Source organism: Zalophus californianus, chromosome 2 (genome assembly GCF_009762305.2).
Source record: "Zalophus californianus isolate mZalCal1 chromosome 2, mZalCal1.pri.v2, whole genome shotgun sequence".
Lineage (NCBI taxonomy): Eukaryota > Metazoa > Chordata > Mammalia > Carnivora > Otariidae > Zalophus > Zalophus californianus.
The window spans coordinates 136,028,101-136,047,976 of NC_045596.1; the positions used below are offsets into that span (position 1 = coordinate 136,028,101).

The 19,876-nt window shown below is 34.0% G+C and overlaps 1 protein-coding gene across 2 annotated transcripts in view; it reads right to left on the bottom strand.

Annotated features, from left to right (window-relative positions):
• FSTL5 (follistatin like 5) overlaps nt 1-19,876 on the bottom strand; it is a 741,602-nt gene that overhangs the window by 62,325 nt on the left and 659,401 nt on the right. For both annotated transcript variants that reach the window (XM_027597352.2, XM_027597351.2), the window contains exon 14: nt 5,366-5,473. In XM_027597352.2, the coding sequence (XP_027453153.2) occupies nt 5,366-5,473 (108 nt within the window). The remainder of the gene's footprint in view (nt 1-5,365; nt 5,474-19,876) is intronic.

The window sequence follows — 19,876 nt, forward strand, 5'->3', positions numbered from 1 at the left end:
CTTTCTTTCTTTCTTTCTTTCTTTCTTTCCTTTCTTCAGCTTTGTGGAGGTGCAACTGATAAAACAAAAAACTTCTAATATAGAACAGAGCTGGAAACAAAACTGAAAACTCCAAAACAAATCATATGAAATATTTTAGCTCTTAGCAACTTTAGAATTGATGAAATTATATTTATTTTTTCTCCTATAAATTGAAAGTAACAGATTTAAGTAAGTTATTTTTATTTATTTTTTTAGAGAGGAGAGAGTGAGGGGTGGGGGAGAGGGAGAGAGAGAGAGAGAGAGAGAGAGAGAGAGAGAAAATCTTGAGCAGACTCCCCGCTGAGCATGGAGCCCAACGTGGGCTCCATCTCAGAGAAGTTGACCTGAGCTAAAATCAAGAGTTGGATGCTTAACCAAACTGAGTCACCCAGGTGCCCCAGATTTAAGTAAGTTTTAATCAAAGACATTTCTTATTATTCATCATGAATTGGTTTTTAAATCTTTATAGTCCATTAAAGAAAAGATCACTACATTTAAATTCTTTTATTCCGTGTATCCCCTTATGCACCAATTCTATCAGTTCTTTTTTCAGATTTTTCACAGCTCCCCATTTTTTCCAGTGGTCAACCTGCTGGTCAACCATTGTTCTGTGTTAGCCTTTTAAAGCACCCGCTGCCTTTATTTCTCCCCTTTTAAATCCTTTCTACATAGGACCACCATTTTAAACTTCCTAAATAATCGACTGACTCCCTTAAGTTAAATAAATTTCCTTCCTCAAAACAGAGTCTTTTTCTTTGGTTTTATGACAGAAGTAAGTAGCACTTTGTGTTTTTTTGTTTGTTTGTTTTGTTTTGTTTTTTCCTGAATGGCTAATTTTTCTTCACTCATATAAGTATACTTTCACTGAGTTCCCCTGGAAATTGCCTTTCCAAGGAAAATAGCTTGTTGTTATTATAACAGGATAGACTCAGTTATGTTGTGGTTAAAAAACAAAACAAAACAAAATAGAAAAAAATATATTAAAGTCTTAGAGCCTTGGGAAATTAAGATTTCATTTCACACCCATGACTTTCCCAGAGGGTTTTAGTGGGGTATCTACTGTTTCACTTAGTATCCCATGCTGAACGAGCAGCCAACTACCTTGAATGTTTCCATTTACAACAGACCACATTTGCTAGAACTAATCATATGGCTCCACCTAACCAAAAGGAGCCTATCGTGTGCCCAGAGGAAGAGAGAACCAAAGTCTTTGATAATAAAGATAACATACCTATTCTATTAATGAATGTCAGTGAGGAAATTTTCAATGGATTTTAGTCATTTATAATAATGTCTACAAGATTTTAATAAAGGTTAGAAGTAATGGGAAAGGAACTCTTTGAATTTTCTTCCCCTTAGTTTGTATAAAGGTGCAAAGCTCTGAAATGCAGGTACATGTATTTGAAATTAATAATAATACTGAGACTGATGGCAACAGTAATAATATTTACTGAGAGCCTGTTATATGCCATTATGTGTTCTCAGTAATTTATAGGCATCATGTAATTTAATATTCAAACACTATAATGTATCCCAACCTTACTGATGCAAAACTGTTTTATGCCAATGAAGGTATATTAACTAAGCATGTCATTTGTGTTTGGCATAGTCCTAGGTTGTAAAAAATACAATACCACTTCCCTAGCTCTTCTCAGTCCGGATTTTGTTCCCTGATGGTTCTAGATTCTTCTCACTGCTGCAGTTAAACAGGAAGTGGTGGATTGCCAGATTCAGGACAGAGCTGACTAACTGCAAGGACACACAGATTGATCTCTGATGCACCTTAATCAATAGGCCCGATCTTGCGACAATTCTTGGTTCATTCCTAATGGCATCCTGCTGCTGGTTCCTCCATGTGTGATGCCTTCCACAAACCCACAGCTGCCACCTCCCATTGTCACCCCATCTGGCTGGGGCCTACTTCCTGGCCAACAGCAAGATGTAAAAGACTTTATTCCAAGTTGTTTCTTGGGGACATTTCATCTCTAATTATTGTGCGTTTGAAAAGACATTACATATGGATTGTAAAACTGTGCAGATGACAGTCTAATGACTTTTACAACAGCATTTCTTAAATTTTCATAAGGCATAGATGCCTTTTAAAAAGGAAAAAAAATAACTATAATAAATCTTTGAGAATTCATCAGAGAACACTAATTGGAAAATCACTGTCTTATATACCTAACATGACAGTTTATGGGTTTTTATTAATTAATTATAAATATCACAGAAAATAATATATTTTGCTTCCATAATTGACAAAGATGTATAGATTGGATTATAGTCAAAATGAAAACACAAAGTAGAAGTATACATAGGACTTTCAGATCCTTGATAAAATGCTTTTGCACCTTCAAGGTTTCAGTGGACACTGTTATAAGATATACTGCATTAGGGCAAAAAGTTACTGCCTAACTAACCATCACAACCTAGCATCAATGTCTCTAGTTCTAGTCTGACCTTTCAACATGGCACAGGGACACCCTAGCCAAAATGGGACCTTGCCCATGTTTTTGGTTCAGTGAATTCAATTTTGCCAATGGAAAGCCTGTTCCTCTTTTCAAACAAATCTTAAATTCCATTTCCTTTGCAGATGTTTCCTGATAATCTTGTTGGGAGACAATTATCCATGACTATTCTACATTTCTGCTAAGTCAGGTTCTTTCTGAGCAAAGGGCTCTAGCAAAGTTGGGGAAAGGATGATGGCATAGCAAAAATGCCTTGGAAGCTAAAGGTGGGGTATTGCTCCTGAGAGAGGTAGAGACTTAACTCCTTTGAGCCTTACTGACATTCCAGGGTACCGACCTGATAAAATTTGCATTCCAGAGTAATAATCTCTGTCATGGAAGAGGGTGCACTGATGTGTCAACAGTCTAAAAATAACTCTGAGATACATGATTCCAGGGTCCTTCTCCTGTTAGTGCAACTGTGCTATGCAAAGAGGGTAACATTAGTCTCTCACCACATCACCCCTAGGATGGGGGCTGGGGTGTAAGCACTAGCATGCTTCTGAGTAAGAAATGGTCTGCTCTCTGATCCAGAGACCCTGCGTTCCCTGTCAGCCTGTCTATATAACTATCTATGTATTATCTTATCTCATCTGTCACATCTATATGTGTATGTACATGTGTATAAATGTTACTGTATGCAAATAAATCTTCCTGTATGTACTATTTTAAGAATACTCCTCAATCTTTACGTTTTATTTTACACTTTCAGGTGTGAGACTTACCTTTCCCTCCACCCAGCAAATATTTAAAAAATTCATTAAATCTTAAAAGCATACTTTTTTACTGGACATTCAGAGAAAAAGAACCCATTTTTAAATGGCTGAATAATGTGTAGGAAGTAACTTAACACTTTTTCAAAGCCTTTTTTACCCTTTCTGTATGATATTAAAGGAGTGTGCCCAATTGTGCTTTATGGAAGGTTTGCAAGAGAAAATTATTAATCTATCAAAGCAGCAAGTACCAAAGGGGAAGGGAAAGATTCAGTTCCAAAGAATACAATATATTGAAAATTCATACAGCTTTAAAAGAAAAAAATATCTTTTTTAACTTTTATAAGCTGTTTTATTTTATTTTATTTTTTTTTAAAGATTTTATTTATTTATTCATGAGAGACAGAGAGAGAGAGGGAGAGAGAGAGAGAGAAGCAGAGGGAGAAGCAGGCTCCCAAGGAGCAGGGAGCCCGATGCGGGACTCGATCCCAGGACCCTGGGATCATGACCTGAGCCGAAGGCAGACGCTTAACCATCTGAGCCACCCAGGCGCCCCTGTTTTATTTTATTTTAAAGGTAATAGAATTAAAAATAATTCATAAGAGTGATTTAAAAAAAATCATACATATTGACCTGTTCTTATCTTGTCAAGATTTAAGTACAAAATATCAAATAACTAGACAATATTACCATAGTGTGACAGGTCAGTCAAACAACTGTCCACAATGAAGACTGTACTCTTTCCATCAAAGGATGAGCTCTGTTATTTCACCCTCTTGAATCTAGGCAGACAGTGTTACTTGCTTTGATCAAGAAGTTGTGGTGGGAGTGATTTAATGTGAATTCTAGTGCCTAGATCTTAATTAGCCTCGCAACTTCCACTGTCTTATACCCTGGAACCACCATGCTGAGATGCCAGTCTAAAGGATGAGCAGGCACATGCAGGAGACACAAGCCACCCAGCTATTCACCACTGACACATAACAGACGTAGGGGTGAGGCTATTTTGAAACATCCAGCTACTGCAATCAGAGGAGTGCGGCCTTCTGAGTGTTCCCCAGTTAGGCCCACAAACTGTCCAGATTGCCGAACCACAGAACTATGGGTAGTAAGTCATTCTTTAATTCTGTTTAACACATCAGATTTTGGGGCGATTTGATTTGCCACAATAGATAACTAGAATACTATTATATGGTAATGTTTCAAATGACACGTATTTCCAATGAAATATAAAAGGAAACGTCATTCTAATAGTTCCTTTAAAAGATTTCATTTCAATAGACCTGTCTTTTGTAAGTGAAATATTGCAAAACTAAAAATGCTTTAGAAATATTTAGGGTATTGACAATATTTAGGTATTCCCAGTGGGAACTGATTAAAATTAAAAACATGGCACTCAATCGGCTTACTGGAAACGACAAAGGTTAATGATTTGTAAGGAAAGGAATGTTCATGGCAGTGCTATAATCACGAGGTAGTTTGAGAAATAGATAAAACACATTTTTAGGGCCAAATATTCCTTCTCATTCCCTCTCAGTTTTCTGTTAAACTTTTAACTCCAACAATTGAAACTGTGTCAGAGAGATATCATCAAAATATGTATTTTTCCTCTGTCAACATCTATATAAACAACTTTAAAACATAAGCAAATTCCACAAAGACTATACCACTTATTCCCCAATTAGAAATGAGCCTGTGCTAAGAACATACTATCTGTTTTGGAGAAAAATGGAGATCTGCCTTGACACTGTCGAACTCTCTTGGTCTCTAGCTTACATGCCCCATTATGAAAAGAGAGATTGAAACAAGAAAATTCCCATGAAAACTGACGGGAGGCAGGTAATTGTTGAAAGGTAAATTATGACTGTTTTTCCCTAATGGCATCGGTTTTGTCATCATTGATTTTTCTTTTTGCATACAAATCTAACCTTTGAGAAGTATAACCTGCATTATTTTCCATCCAAACAAGTGCTTGAGTTTTAACTTGTTCCCCCTTTTCTGTGCAGATCTAGATGTGATTAAAGTATAGTCCTCAGATGGAAAAAGATCATTCTTACATAGTAATAAATATCCAATGAGATATCTAAAGGTTTAAATATCACTGTTTTCTCGAAATGTGCTTACCTGCAGTGTTGGAGAAGTCTTTTCCGGGGTACCCCAGCTCAACACCCAGACCTGATCATGTGATTTGTCGTAGTGTAATTTAACTGGTACAGGGTCTGTGCTTACTGCCTGTAATAAATGGGAGTTGAAAAAAAAATGTTTTCAGACTGAAATATTAGTTTAAAACTATGCCAGAAATTATGAGAGAACATGAGTTTAGATGTCAGATTAAAAATTTATGTTGCCAATTTTCTGATTTTTCTAAATCTTTATTTGTTTAATTTGGGAATATGATACTTTACCCAAGCATGTTTTTGTACAATTTTATATAGTCTTATGTTCCTTCATTACCTATGCAAATTGGGTGTCATGGAGAAGCTATTTAGAAACTTAAGATATATAAATGATTAATATGTGTATTTTATTCAATTGTTGAACACAGGTAAGAACTATGTTTATACTATTAGTTTTTTTTCATTCTAATGTTGGGCATGGAATTTGGCCATCTATAATACCAAAATACCTACATATGATAAACCGTGGTAACCCTAATGACAGATTACCTAATTTAGTTTCCTTAACGAGAAATCTAAAATCACCAAAAGAAGTAGAAGCATTTTCTAACCATCCTTAATATGGTAAATGTGTTTTTCTGCCAATATTTATAATATTTAGCATTTACTTAAAACAAAACTTCCAGAAAACAAATCGCTGCCTGGAAGTTTTTTCACTCACCTTAATTTCAAGCTATTTATATTTCAAGCTAATACGTTTTTCAAGTAATTTCCTGTAGTAGTTTCTTATGTATATTTTTCTAATTTTATAACATAAAACAAATTGTATTCAATAAAACAACCTTTATTCAATATTGAAAGCATTTCTTTCCGAAGCTCTGTTGAATATCCTTAGAGAATTTCCCAAGTCCTACTTCATAATGCAATCTTCTCCGTGGGTTGGTTAAAGGTATATTACAGTTGTGGTTGAACATGTGAAGATTCATATTTTAGCTAACATGTTGGCAATTTAGTCTTACTATTTATTTTCTAAAACCTTGCCCTGAATTTTATCTATTTAAAATTCTAAATATTCTTGGATTACTGAATTATTTGATTTCTGAAAAGCCCTACTTAAACATTTCTGTATTAGTGTCCTCATGACTTTTTTTTAATTAATTAATTAATTAATTTTATTATTATTATGTTATGTTAATCACCATACATTACATCGTTAATTTTTTTCTTTTCTTAAATTTTTTATTGTTATGTTAATCACCATAAATTACATCATTAGTTTTTGATGTAGTGTTCCATGATTCATTGCTTGTGCATAACACCCAGTGCTCCACGCAGAACGTGCCCTCTTTAATACCCATCACCAGGCTAACCCATCCCCCCACCCCCCTCCCCTCTAGAACCCTCAGCTTGTTTTTCAGAGTCCATCGTCTCTCATGGTTCATCTCCCCCTCTGATTTCTGCCCCCCCATGACTTTCTTCCTGGCTCACAGAGCCATTATGTTGTTTTGGGATCAGGTGGCCACCAATGTTCTCAGGGAAAGTAGCCCACTTGGCAAGCATCAGAGATTTAAGCCTATTCCACTTTCACAAATGCCAAGTTTCCCAGCCTCTTTAGAGGCTCCTGTGGTCACATGACCTAATCTCGTTTATACCTGGTAAGGATTAATACACTGAATGATTTTTGAGAATGATATTGCACCACACTTTTTTCCTGCTTGGAAGGCTATCATATAAGAACATTAAGCCTTGGGGCACCTGGGTGGCTCAGTCATTAAGTGTCTGCCTTCGGTTCAGTTCATGATCCTCACATCCGGCTCCCCGCTCAGCAGGAAGCCTGCTTCTCCTTCTCCCACTCCCCCTGCTTGTGTTCCTGCTCTCGCTATCTCTCTCTCTGTCAAATAAATAAATAAAATCTTAAAAAAAAAAGAACATTAAGCCTTAATTTCCAGAGTCATTTTGAGGCCATGAAACAATAAGCTTAAGAAGGAAAAGCCACACAACACCTTGAAGGTTTGGCAGGAGAAAAATGAAAGAAGACTGAATTCTCCATAACAACCTTGAGTTGTTGCACAAACCTAGAGTAACTGTCTCTAGATGAGGTTATTTGGGATAATTAAATAGCTTTATTGCTTAAGAAATAGTCTGGTATTTTGTTAATTGTAATCCCGTGAATGCCAGATGTTTCATTTAAATTCTTCATGTACTCAACAATAATTTCAATATGTATATAGCAAAAGTGCCATCATTAATCATTACACTAATAACAAAGCAATAAAATTCCTTTGATTTTTCATATTTTCCCCTTTATATGTAAAACTTGATCTGTGTGTAATTATAACAGTTACCCTATTTTGCATGAGCTTAAAAGGAAATAATCTTTAGGTCTTTAAGATGTTAAAGATAAAATAGTTCAATACAAAAGCAATAGTATCAAAGACCTCATTGTTATTCAATTGTTGAGACAGTTACACAAAGAGCAAAGATCTTTAGATAACTTTAAATATTAAAGAACAATTTAAATGAAAATTTCCAGCTTGCCAGCTCTCATAAGGTTCTTTTCTTCCACTGATCCCTTTCCTAAGGGGCATACCACGGTCCATGGGTTAATATCTACATAAAACAGACAAGAAATGGAGACTCAGTCTTACCAGTAATCATCCAGCAGGTGATCAACAGAGCTGGGATTTGATAGTCTGTTTATCCCAAATGTACAGCCTCTCTGAACATGAACCATCATCCTTCCTAGTTGATAGTTTAATATCTGACAATGTGTGGATATGTTGCCCTCCTATTGTTGCCTCATGTTTAAGAAACATTCTTTGGGCTTTTTCTCTTTTGGAAGGTGTAAGGAAATCCACGGGCCCAAATATATGCAGTATCATCTGCATAAGCAGTATACACCATGCTTATGAGCAGGCATTCTGAAGCCGACTGCAAATTTTAGTGTCCTCACTTAAGTGAAAAGAATAATAATAATACCTTGGGAAGTTACTAAGCTTTTCCATGGTTTGCCATGGAAATACTACTATGACTGTCAGAAAAGCTAACTGAACTAGAGGTATTTTCATGACAATTAGCATCATAGTGTTTTAAAGCTAGAGATAAAGTACCCAGTACCCTTATTTAGCAAATGAAGAATCTGAGACTTAGAAGAGAAAGTAAATAAACACAGTCTTTGTCCTTAAAGAATTATAGGCTAGAGGGTGAAAGAACTTAAAATAACTAGATGCCTATCACAAAATAAAAATAAGGACCAAATGCCCTGAAAGTGCAGAGGAAGAAGTACAAAGCAGATGAAGGATAAGGGTGAGAGGTGATGCTTTGATTGAGCCTTTAAGTATGAATATCTTTATAAATGGGAAGACAGAGACTATTTTTTAAAGTTAATTTATGAGAATATGTTCCAGGAGATGTCAAAAAGCATAATAACTGCTTTCAAATAATTAAGATATATGTATTTGAAAGAGAAAAATGTCAGTTTTCAGAAAAGCTTCAGATTTTGGAAACCTATCTGCTCAGTGGTCTCCAAAATATTCGAACATTTTTGTCTCTCAGCATTTCAAAGGCTTAATATTAAATTCAATATATTTTGCTGTTTGGTTATAATAGCTCACCAGAAGTGAAAAAGATACGCAGATCAAAATGAAGAAAAATACATCTGACATACTTTATTTGGAAAATATTTAACTCTTAGGGGAAAAAATATCTGTTTGCAACTTTTCAGGTGCAGATACAACACATTTTACAGAGGGGACATTTACATGGTTTTCAGCAACAAGATCATCTAAAAAGACAGAAATATTTCCAAACAACCATCTTCAGGACAATCTTGCCATACCCAATTTTTAGCCAAAAAAACAGATATTTTCCTACTTATATTGTCAACTTTTGAAAGGAATAAATTGTATGTTATTGGATTTCACAAAATACCTGCTAGTACACCGTGGAAATCACTTTAGATGATGAGTAAGTTTAGACCATTAGCTTTTGTAAAAGAGAAAGACACTATATTTGATACTTAAAATATTATTTTTCTTGCCACAATTAAACCTGTAAGCCTCTGTATTATAAAATGGTTTAAAAGTTTCTCCACATTTTATGAAAGGGATTGTAAAGATTCTCTTATCCTTGACTGCCTTCTTTCTCCCATGCCTCACATTCTCAGGAAACAGGATTCTATCCGACTTCTAAATACTGCCCTGGGCCGAACCTCCCCTGATACCCACTGAGAACAGAGTCTCTATCCTCTCAAATCTCATTACATGGTTTCTAACTTCTACCTTTATATATACTCACCACCTTTCTCAACAGATTTGTTAGAATGATTTGTTTTTTGTTTTTTTTTTGTAAGCATTAGACAGATCATAATACTAATCTGCTCAAAGCACTACAGTGTTTTCTCATTTCTCTCAAAGTAAAGCCAGAAGTCCTTCGAATGACTACCAGGCCCTAGCTGACCTGCCCTTTCCGTCTTCTTTCTCTGGCCCCTTCACCTACTACTCCAGTGGAATGCTCTGGGCCTCCTACTGTTCATCCAGCATGCCAGCCACACACCTTTCAGAGGGCTTTTCCCCTGAATGGTCTTCCCCTAGATAGTCCAGTGTCTGCTTCCTCAACACGTTCACTGCTCAGAACTCACCTTTTCAGTGAGGCCGGTCTGATCACCCTGCTTAATACTGTAACCAGCCTTCACTTGGTGCACATCCCCTCAACCTTAGCTTCCCCAATCCCACCTGGTCTTACACCACAATTTTACCTTTTCCAAAGCACTTACTACCTAACCACATATTATATAATTTGCACTTTTAGTATTCCTATTTTTTTTTTGTCCATCTTCATCCAACAGATTCTAGGTTCCAAGAAAGCAGCTTTTTTCCTCTTTAAGTCAATAAAATAACCTATGCACTTAGAACAATACCTTGTAAATAGCAACATTCAACATACAATTAATGGGACTCTAAATCTACATCATTAGGAAAAGCAAAGTACAAAATTAAACAGTGTTCCAAAACTTATTAAAATCGTCATTATTATTTTAAGAAAGACAATTACACTCTGTACCATACTTATTATGAACAGAGGAGTTTTTTTTAATGTTTTCCAAATACAAATTATTTTAATTTAATCTTCATAACAACTTTTGTGCTGAGGTGTGCAGTATTGTTATCTCCTTTGTAAAGATAAAAATGAACTAAAGTACCAATATTGATCCCTTCTTATTGTAAAACTCCAACTTTCGTCTAGGTGTCCTCCTGTCCACTGTGCATTACATCACTATTCAACATACAGATGACTGTAGGCTTCCCACATTGGCCCATATATTAAATATTTTTAAAATATAATATGATTTTTTTAAAGATAAAAAGACATATAAATGACATCCTAGCATTCATTCCTTTATCACAACTCAGCATCTTTCATTCCACTTTGGAGACCGCCAGTGTCTATAGTTTTTTTTTTTTTTTCCTACACCTACCAGCCATTTATCAAGAAGAAATGATATAAGTTGAATAACAACATTCAAGAATATGTGATTGTAAGAAAACATTCCATATAGGTTCATCTTCCACCTCAGAATTAACCTATATGATCGCTCATTTATTACTTTGCATAATTTTATATTTAACTACTTATATTATTTTGCTAGGAAATTGTTTTCAGACTTTGCCTTGAGAAGCCTAAGGAAATGAGATTTACTTGTAGCAGGTGATTCAAATCCCGGCCATAATAGAACAAAAGGAATCAGTTTAGATCTATTGAATGATTCTGTAAAATTTTGTTTAAATTAAAGGTTCTGATACTATAGGTCAGAAATTTTTCTCCCATTTCATAAACACTATGGTTTTCTGTACACAGTGGCATTTGCTTGGCCTGGTGATATTCAGATAATTAAGCCACAATCTTACTTTCAAAAATGAATCGATCTTTTAAACATTTTCAGAAATATCTTTCAAATTACAGTGTATTGTTATTGTAATTAATAGTAGTGATCTACATATTCAGGTCTGAAAATCCATTTCTTAATTTCCCGTATAAGTACCATTTTCAGAGTGTTATATTATCATGTTGAATTAACTTGTTCTAGTCCATTAAAATGTTGAAAATACACTATATAATGTAATAATAAAAAGGTCTTATTTGTAGCTTTATAAAGATATCAGTAAAATATTTTTGCTTTAATATTTTAAAACATTGCTTAAGCATATAATTTACTTACATTATAAGGGTTTTTTTTTTCCTCTTTGTCGATCTACAAACCTTAACTCCTTCATAATCCCAACATACTCAGTGTTCCACAAATTTATCAGTACTCCTTGAGGAGGTGAGACAAATATAAAAATTTAAAGTATACGCTATCCTGATCATGGACCAGTTGCCTCAGCTTCTACAAAAATGGCCTATTTTATGAGGGGGAAATACTGGTAATAGCAACACAGATACACAAAACTTGGGGTTTGGTCTTGACATGAAGGAACAGTGAAGCACAGCTTGTTTATCAACCTGACAAGGAGAGTACCAGCTGGCTAATTAAGTGAACCTAATTTAAACTAATGATGTCGATTCTCAAGATAATGTGCTAATGGCTAGAGGAGACTGCTGATGACACTTAAGAATACTCCAGAGGTGTCACAAGCCACTTTGGCATCCAAGCAGAACCTGATTTTCCTCCACGGAAGACAAAATGAGGTCAGTTGTTTACTAGCCAGTCTTTAATACAGCCAAATATCACCTGCCTGCCCCTCTGACAAAAATTCTACAGTAAGAAAGGCAATACACATTTGATGGTTAAGCAACAGCAACCTTACTGATTCCATTAAAAAACTGTGACCTTTTACTTTTTAAGCTGCAGATAAAAATGATACTGTTGCATCCACTGAAAACAAATACACTCTAATAGTAATATTTTATCATGAATTTTATAAAAGCTTGTGTTGTCAAGGAAATATTGGTCATTTTAATAATAAAATGTAACAAAGCTGTTCCAAATTTTTTTAATTTTTAATCCTAAATACACATTTACTACCAATCCACACAATCTTTTGCACATATTCTGCATGTATTTGCATGCAAAAGAAAAAGTCAGAAATATGATTTCTTAGATAAGGTCTGTATAAAACACTTTAACTAGATTGAAAAAGAAAGCTTGAAAGATTAAAGTTAAATAAGAATAGTGTCCTTTTTTTTTGTCTCTTTTCTTTTTTTCAAGATTGACTTTGGACTTCACTGTTTCATTTCTGTATCCACACCAGAGAAAATTCCATGGCATTTTCTATCATGTTTGAGAGAAGACTAACTAAATTTCTTTTTTTTTTAATTTTATTTATTTCACAGAGAGAGACACAGTGAGAGAGGGAACACAAGCAGGGGGAGTGGGAGAAGGAGAAACAGGCTTCCCGCTGAGCAGGGAGCCCAATGAGGGGCTCGATCCCAGGACCCCAGGATCATGACCTGAGCCGAAGGCAGACGCTTAATGACTGAGCCACCCAGGAGTCCCAAGATTAACTAAATTTCTGTTATAGTTAATATTCTTAGCTGTTTCTGTATAATAAACTCAGGTTTGAAATTAAAAAAAAAAATGCCTACAGCACACAATCAGGAAGTATAATTTCACTTGGATGCAAAAAAAAAAAAAGACTGAGTTCAAACCTAGCCTCAGTTGAGAAAAGTGGTCAAGTTGAGAAAAGATGCTTAACTTTTTACAAAATTAACTTTGTACTTGGCAGTTGACTTTGAGTGTGCCCTGTCCTTGGAGATAAACACAGCTTTAAATCACAAAGTTGTTGTTGTTGTTTCAATGTAGTCTTTTAAGTATCTAGAAGTGTTCTTTCTTTAATTTCAAAACTTGAACTCCTTGGATTATTAATTTATAAAACAGAGGGTTCAATGTCTAAGTCTGAAAAATCTATCATGCTGTTTTAAAATTGGGAAAATCTTGAGGGAATTTATAATATTAAGAAATGAAGTATTTTCAAGTATGAAAATAGAACCACTAGGATATTTATAATTCACCTTTAACATACTTTTGAGGACTAAAATGTACATACCCTAAGGTAACGTTAAGACAAATATATGGCAGTGTTCTTTCACCCTGCAGGTAGTAGACGTATGGAACTTATTATCTAATGAGCTCACAGACTGAAATTATACATGGTTTTGAAAGTGAAAACTTAGACAAATTTAAACCTAGAAAATTTTAGTTTTCTAAAATGACAGTCTTTTGTCTAAAATTTGATCTAAAATTTTAGGTTGATATTTACAGTCAACAGTAGGTTTCAAGAACTAGTATTCCCATCAGAAAGAGTACGAGACTGACTATACCCAGTATGGAAATTTTCATTTTATAAACAATGGTGATCTCTGCTTTTCTATAGAACATCTTGTTGCAGAATGGCCCAAATCGTAGCAGCTGCTCTTTCACTTCCCTTCTTTCCAGCGAAGTATTCCATAGCCCCTATAATTCAAAACCATTTCTTTTCATTGACAGAAGGATAATCTTCAGCACCATCACACATCTCACCAGAGCTGCGCGAGCAGCCCCATGACATTCATTGCCTCTGCCTTTTTGCGGCAAGGTTTAAGTTCTCACATTCTTCCTACAATAGGAACGTATCTGGTACATTGTTCTTGGTTCCCACTGTTCTCCAAACAGAAGGGAGCTGTAGGAAGTGAGGCAATAAGGGTGATAAATGGTGGTGTGGGGCAAGATGCATGGAGAGAAGCTCAATATTTGTCTTTGGTAACAGAAAGTCTGAAAATATACAGGGGCTCTACCGAGAGCAGGTAGAGTGAGTAAAGCAGGAAATCAGCCACCAAGTTGGCTTTCCCCTCTAAACCCATCTAGGACAGAGTATTTTTTTGTTGACTTGTTTTAGACCTCTCAAATCAAGATTCCTTTTTTATATCATGATATAAACATATTTTCCCTTTAATTTGTTCTTTCCCATTTTGTTTTTAAAATCCACTACCATGACTTTTACCTTAATACTTTCTTAGTTTCTTTTACTCTGTGCTAGAAGTGTGGTTATATATTCTTTTACTCAACTCTAATAGTGTTAATCATGACTTTTGTCCTTGTTTTTTGCAAAAATTCCCAATTTCCTTTTGAGGAGTCTTTTTTGAATAACTTAAGTTTTACCTTTTATATATTAATTCCTTTGTGTCTTTATATATGTATCTTTATGTTTTCCTTCTTTCATTCAGATTCTGATTTTCTTCAGCTAAATTCTAAAATTATCTGGTTAAATTAATCTACTGCTGATTTTTTTTAATTAAGGAGCAAAATTCCCTGAAAATACAGCCTTATTTGGATTTAACATATTTAATCATGATTGTCAATATTACTTGATATTGATATTGATATTTTACATTTACATCAGTGCTATTAATAGCTTAACATTGTGTCAGAGAATTGGTATGAAATAATTTTCATTACTATTTCTTGTGACTTAATTTATAGTCTATCATGTGTTCATTTTCACTAAATGAAGCATTTAGTGAAATGCTTCAAATGCATGAAATGCTATGGTCTGAGTGTTTGTGTCCCCCACAGAATTCATATTCTGAAATCCTAACCCTCAAAGATGGTATCAGGAAGTATGGTCTGAGAAGTGATTAGGTCATGAAGATGGAACCCTCATGAATGAATTAGTGCTTTTATAAAGAAAGATCCTTCTGAGATTCCTTACCCCTTCTACTGTGTGAGGACACAGTGAGATGGCACCAACTATGAACCAGCAAGAGGACCCTCACCAGATCACAACATGCTGACACCTTGATCTTGGACTTTCCAGACTCAGAACTGTGAGAAATAAATTTCTGTTGTTTATAAGCTACACAGTCTGCTATTTTGTTATAGTGGCCCTAATGGACTAAGATAAGATATGATAAAATGTTTAGTGATGATACGTATAGACAGAGATGATTATATATATATATATTATATATATGTGTTCACACACACACACACACATATATATATATTTTCACTAAACATTTTATCTTTTTAGATATAAATATAGATATAGATGATATAGATATAATCTTTGCTGGATGCAAAGGCTAACACACACATCTGTTAATTCAAGCATAGCAACAGTGTTGTTCAATTCACATATACTATTAAATTTGTTGATTTATCATGTGTAGAAGTATCAAGTTCTTCTCACTTTGATCCTATGTCAATCTCTACTAGTAGTTTGGTAATAATCATCTTGTAAAATTGTAAGCAATCATATATGTTTTTAGTCTTATATTTTCTTAATAAAGTAAACATTTTATCATTATCAAGCAACTTGCTTCAACTCAATGCTTTGTACCTTAAAGTTAATTTTAAAATCTGATGTCAATATAGCTAAATCAGCTTTATTGTTTTGTTGTTATTATAATTCCTGCATTATCTGTACTGTCCTTAAATGTCACTTTTTCTTTTATCTTTTTTTAGGGGGTGGATCTCATAATGTGCATATGGCTAGATTTCCATTTTTCAGTCCAACAGGTTTCTTTTTGTCTTTCAGTTAATTACATTAGTCCATCCTCAGTTATTGTAATTGTGAACATACTTTGTTTTTTTTTATTGCTATTTTATTTTTTAATATTTATATATAGCTGACACTACAATGTTACATAAGTTTCAGGTGAACAAATCAGTGATTTGACAAGTTTATACATTATGCTATGTTCACTATAAGTATAGTTGCCATCTGTCCCATTACATTACTATTACTGTATCACTGCCTATATTCCTTATGCTCTGCTTTTTATCCCTGTCACTTACTCATTTATAACTGGAGGCTTGTATCTCCTTCTTCCCCTTCACCCATTTTGCCCAACACCCCACTTACCTCTGCTCTGGCTACTATCAGTTTGTTCTCTGTATTTATAGTTTGATTCTGCTTTTTGTTTGTTTATTCTTTTTTTTTTTTTTAGATTCCACTTATGACTGGAATCATATAGTACATTTGTCTCCCTCGGTCTGACTTATTTCACTTAGCATAATACTCTCTAGGTCCATCCATATTATCTCAAATGGCACGATATTATCCTTTTCTTATGGCTGTGTAATATTAAATTATGTATCACAACATCCTTATTCATTCATCTATCAATGGACACTTCAGTTGCAATGCTGCCATAAACATATTACCTTTGTCGGTTAGTGCTTCCCTTTTCCTGGGTAGATACCCACTAGTGGAATTATTAGATCATATGGTATTTCTATTTTTAATTTTTTGAGGAATCTCAATACTGTTTTCTGAGATATCACCTTAGAATGGCTAAAATCAAAAGACAAGAAACAACAAGTGTTGAAGAAGATGTGAAGAAAAAAGAAACTTATGTACTGTAGAAAACAGTATGCAGGCTCCTCAAAAAAAATGGATGTATTGGTTTTATTCTACCATTTTGTTTAAATTTGTTTCTATTTGTTTCGGGTTTTCCATTCTTATTATTTGTCTTTCTTATTTCTTCTTCCCCCATTGTATTTATTTGTAAGTTGTTCATTGAATTTTATTTTATCATAGCCAGGCACAGTATTTCAAGATAGATTCTTTAACATTAATAAGCATACCTAACATATTTTTGATTAATCAGTTATTCCCATTCCAAAATAGTACAAGAAATCTTAAAATATTTCAAATAAATCATCCCTGCGTCTCCTGGGTGGCTCAGTTGGTTATGCGACTGCCTTCGGCTCAGGTCATGATCCTGGAGTCCCAGGATCGAGTCCTGCATCAGGCTCCCTGCTCACCAGGGAGTCTGCTTGTCCCTCTGACCCTCCCCCATCTCATGCTCTCTCTCTCTATCTCATTCTCTCTCAAATAAATAAATAAAATCTTAAAAAAAAACAAATAAATCATCCCTTTCTCTGTTTACATAGTATTGTACAGAACTTAAAACACTTGTGTTACTATTTTTGTCTTGTGTTTTCACTCTTAAAGATTTCAATCTTTTTATAATAAAGGTTTTTACTTTTTAATTATTTTTATTTTTTCTAAAGATTTTATTTATTTATTTGACAGAGAGTGAGAGAGCACAAGCAGGGGGAGCAGGAGAGGGAGAGGGAGAAGCAGGGCTCCCACTGAGCAGAGCCTGACACGGGGCTCGATCCCAGGACCCTGGGATCATGGCCTGAGCGGAAGGCAGATGCTTAACTGACTGAGCCACCCAGGAGTCCCTAAACATTTCAATCTTAAACTAAGAGAATATCCTAATTATTACTGAGAATTCATATTTTAATAGATCATATATTTACCAATTTACTTGCTCACTATCACATCAAACTTATTGATCAGTTAGTTTTCCTTATTCCTGAAGCAAATAATTTTCAGTTTCAGTTCGGTTTCAATTTATGTTGATGATAATATCTACGTTTTTGTGTATCTGACACAATAAGTAATGTGGTTTCAAAATTATTTTTACACTGATCATATTAGAATATTAGAATATATTTTATTTCCACTAAGCCGTTTAGCAATGTTTCACTTTCATTTGGTGTCCATCATTGCTATTGAGAAAGTTGCTGTTGTTCTCATAGTAATTCATCTGCCATTTTACCATCATTCTGAGATATTTAATTTCTTTTTCCATTTAGGTTTCATTGTCCTTTCTAAATCTGAGGGTTTGCTACATTTTATTTTATAAATTATATAATAAATATAATATGTAATATTCTTTATTATACTATAGTACATTCTCACTTCTTATCACTCATTTTGACCTAAATATTAACTTCACCCCCTTTCTTTTATATTATCTTCTTTCTGGAATTTATGTTTTCTACTGTTAATGGATAAATAATGTCTGTGTATTAAAACGCATTTGATTCTCATTGTTAGTAGTAGTTGTTTCCATAAAGTAACCACTAACACTGAATTTCTGAATACTGACCCATTGCTCCTATGGGAAATACATACTTAGGTTCCTATGAGCCTCTGGTCACAAGATTTTCCTCAACTGATCAATAGATAACTTTGTTTCATATGTGTTTCTGTTCAAAGACACTTTATTTAATATATATTGTTCATTAATTATCATTGAACTGGTGGCCAAACAACACTAGGACTCATGGGTGAACAAAACTTACCATTAGGCACATCACAGCCTCTTGTACAGGCATTTCGACACTGTGCTTTGGAGCCATTTTAAGCAGCAAAATTGTCAGCAAAAGCACAAAAATGCAAAACACGTGGTACTAAATAGACCATGAAAAGAACACTTGTTTACAGTCTAAAAACTGACACAAGAAAGCAGAGTCTCTTCTTACTCAACCTTAGCTAGAAATGTATATGTTAGGGGACAAATTTTTAACCACTCTGTTCATGTCCTTGTGTGACCACAAAAGCTCCATGAGTATTGATTTTATGGCCCGAAATGAATTTAGGTGAATTTTCAAATGCAGAATCAACAAATAATGATAATTAACTATAATCGATTTCTCTCCAGCAAAAGAAGAAAAAATAACACTATGGCTACATTTAAACAAAATGATCTTACAATTACAATGTAGAGCAAAGTAGCCAGATATAAATAGTGAATGCTATATATTTCCACTGATGTAATATTCAAAATCAGTCAATGTTTATTTATGGTGGCATAAATATTCATAATGATTATCTTTGAACAGTTAGTGACTAGAAGAAATAATAAAACATTATTATTATTTTAATAACAATATCATAAGGATAACTCATTTGGATTGAGGCCCAATTTTCTAGCCCATAAAAAAGTAAATGTTAGATTCTTGTCTAAGAAAACTCCATCATCATGAATATATCATAATATGATTTTTTAAATATTTTAGCATTATATATTATCTTTTACATTCTCCTGGTATTTCATACCAATTATAGGCACTTTGAAAAATAATATAATTTATGTGACTTTTACCATTGATGAACCTTTCATTATCAATATTTTGTATTAATTTTAAATTGTACATTGTTGTCTGAAGATGGAAATGATATGAAGATAAGTGATGTTAGATTTTCTCACTTTTGAGTATCTAGTAGGTAATACCTAATGATTCAGTGTAGATTTCTAGTTTGAAAACTAAATTTAAAGGCCAATTTGATTATTTTTGAAACATAGTTTTAATATTAACATGCTGGCTATAAAGTCTAAATAATGCTAAACTGAATGCCTATAATTTGATGGCCTATGTTACAGCTGAAATCAAGATAAAATTAAACTGGTCAACGTCCAGCAGTTTCAAAGAAATAAGAGGTGAGATATATAGAAAAATATATATTCTCATGGTAGATACTGAACCATCAGATTGGATATATATGAGAACCATGTAACCCTGGAGGCCTTAGATAAGTTATCTAGTAGAACCAGTTATTGATCCTTTTCCTCACAATTATACCAGCCACTCTCTTATTAGAAATTGAACCATTAGAATAATTACTCACTGTAAATTTGTAAAACTAGAGATAACAGAGTTTTTTAGTAGAAACACTTTTCATTCTTTTATTTGTAATACCAAACATATCCATAGTAGACAATCAACAAATGTACATAG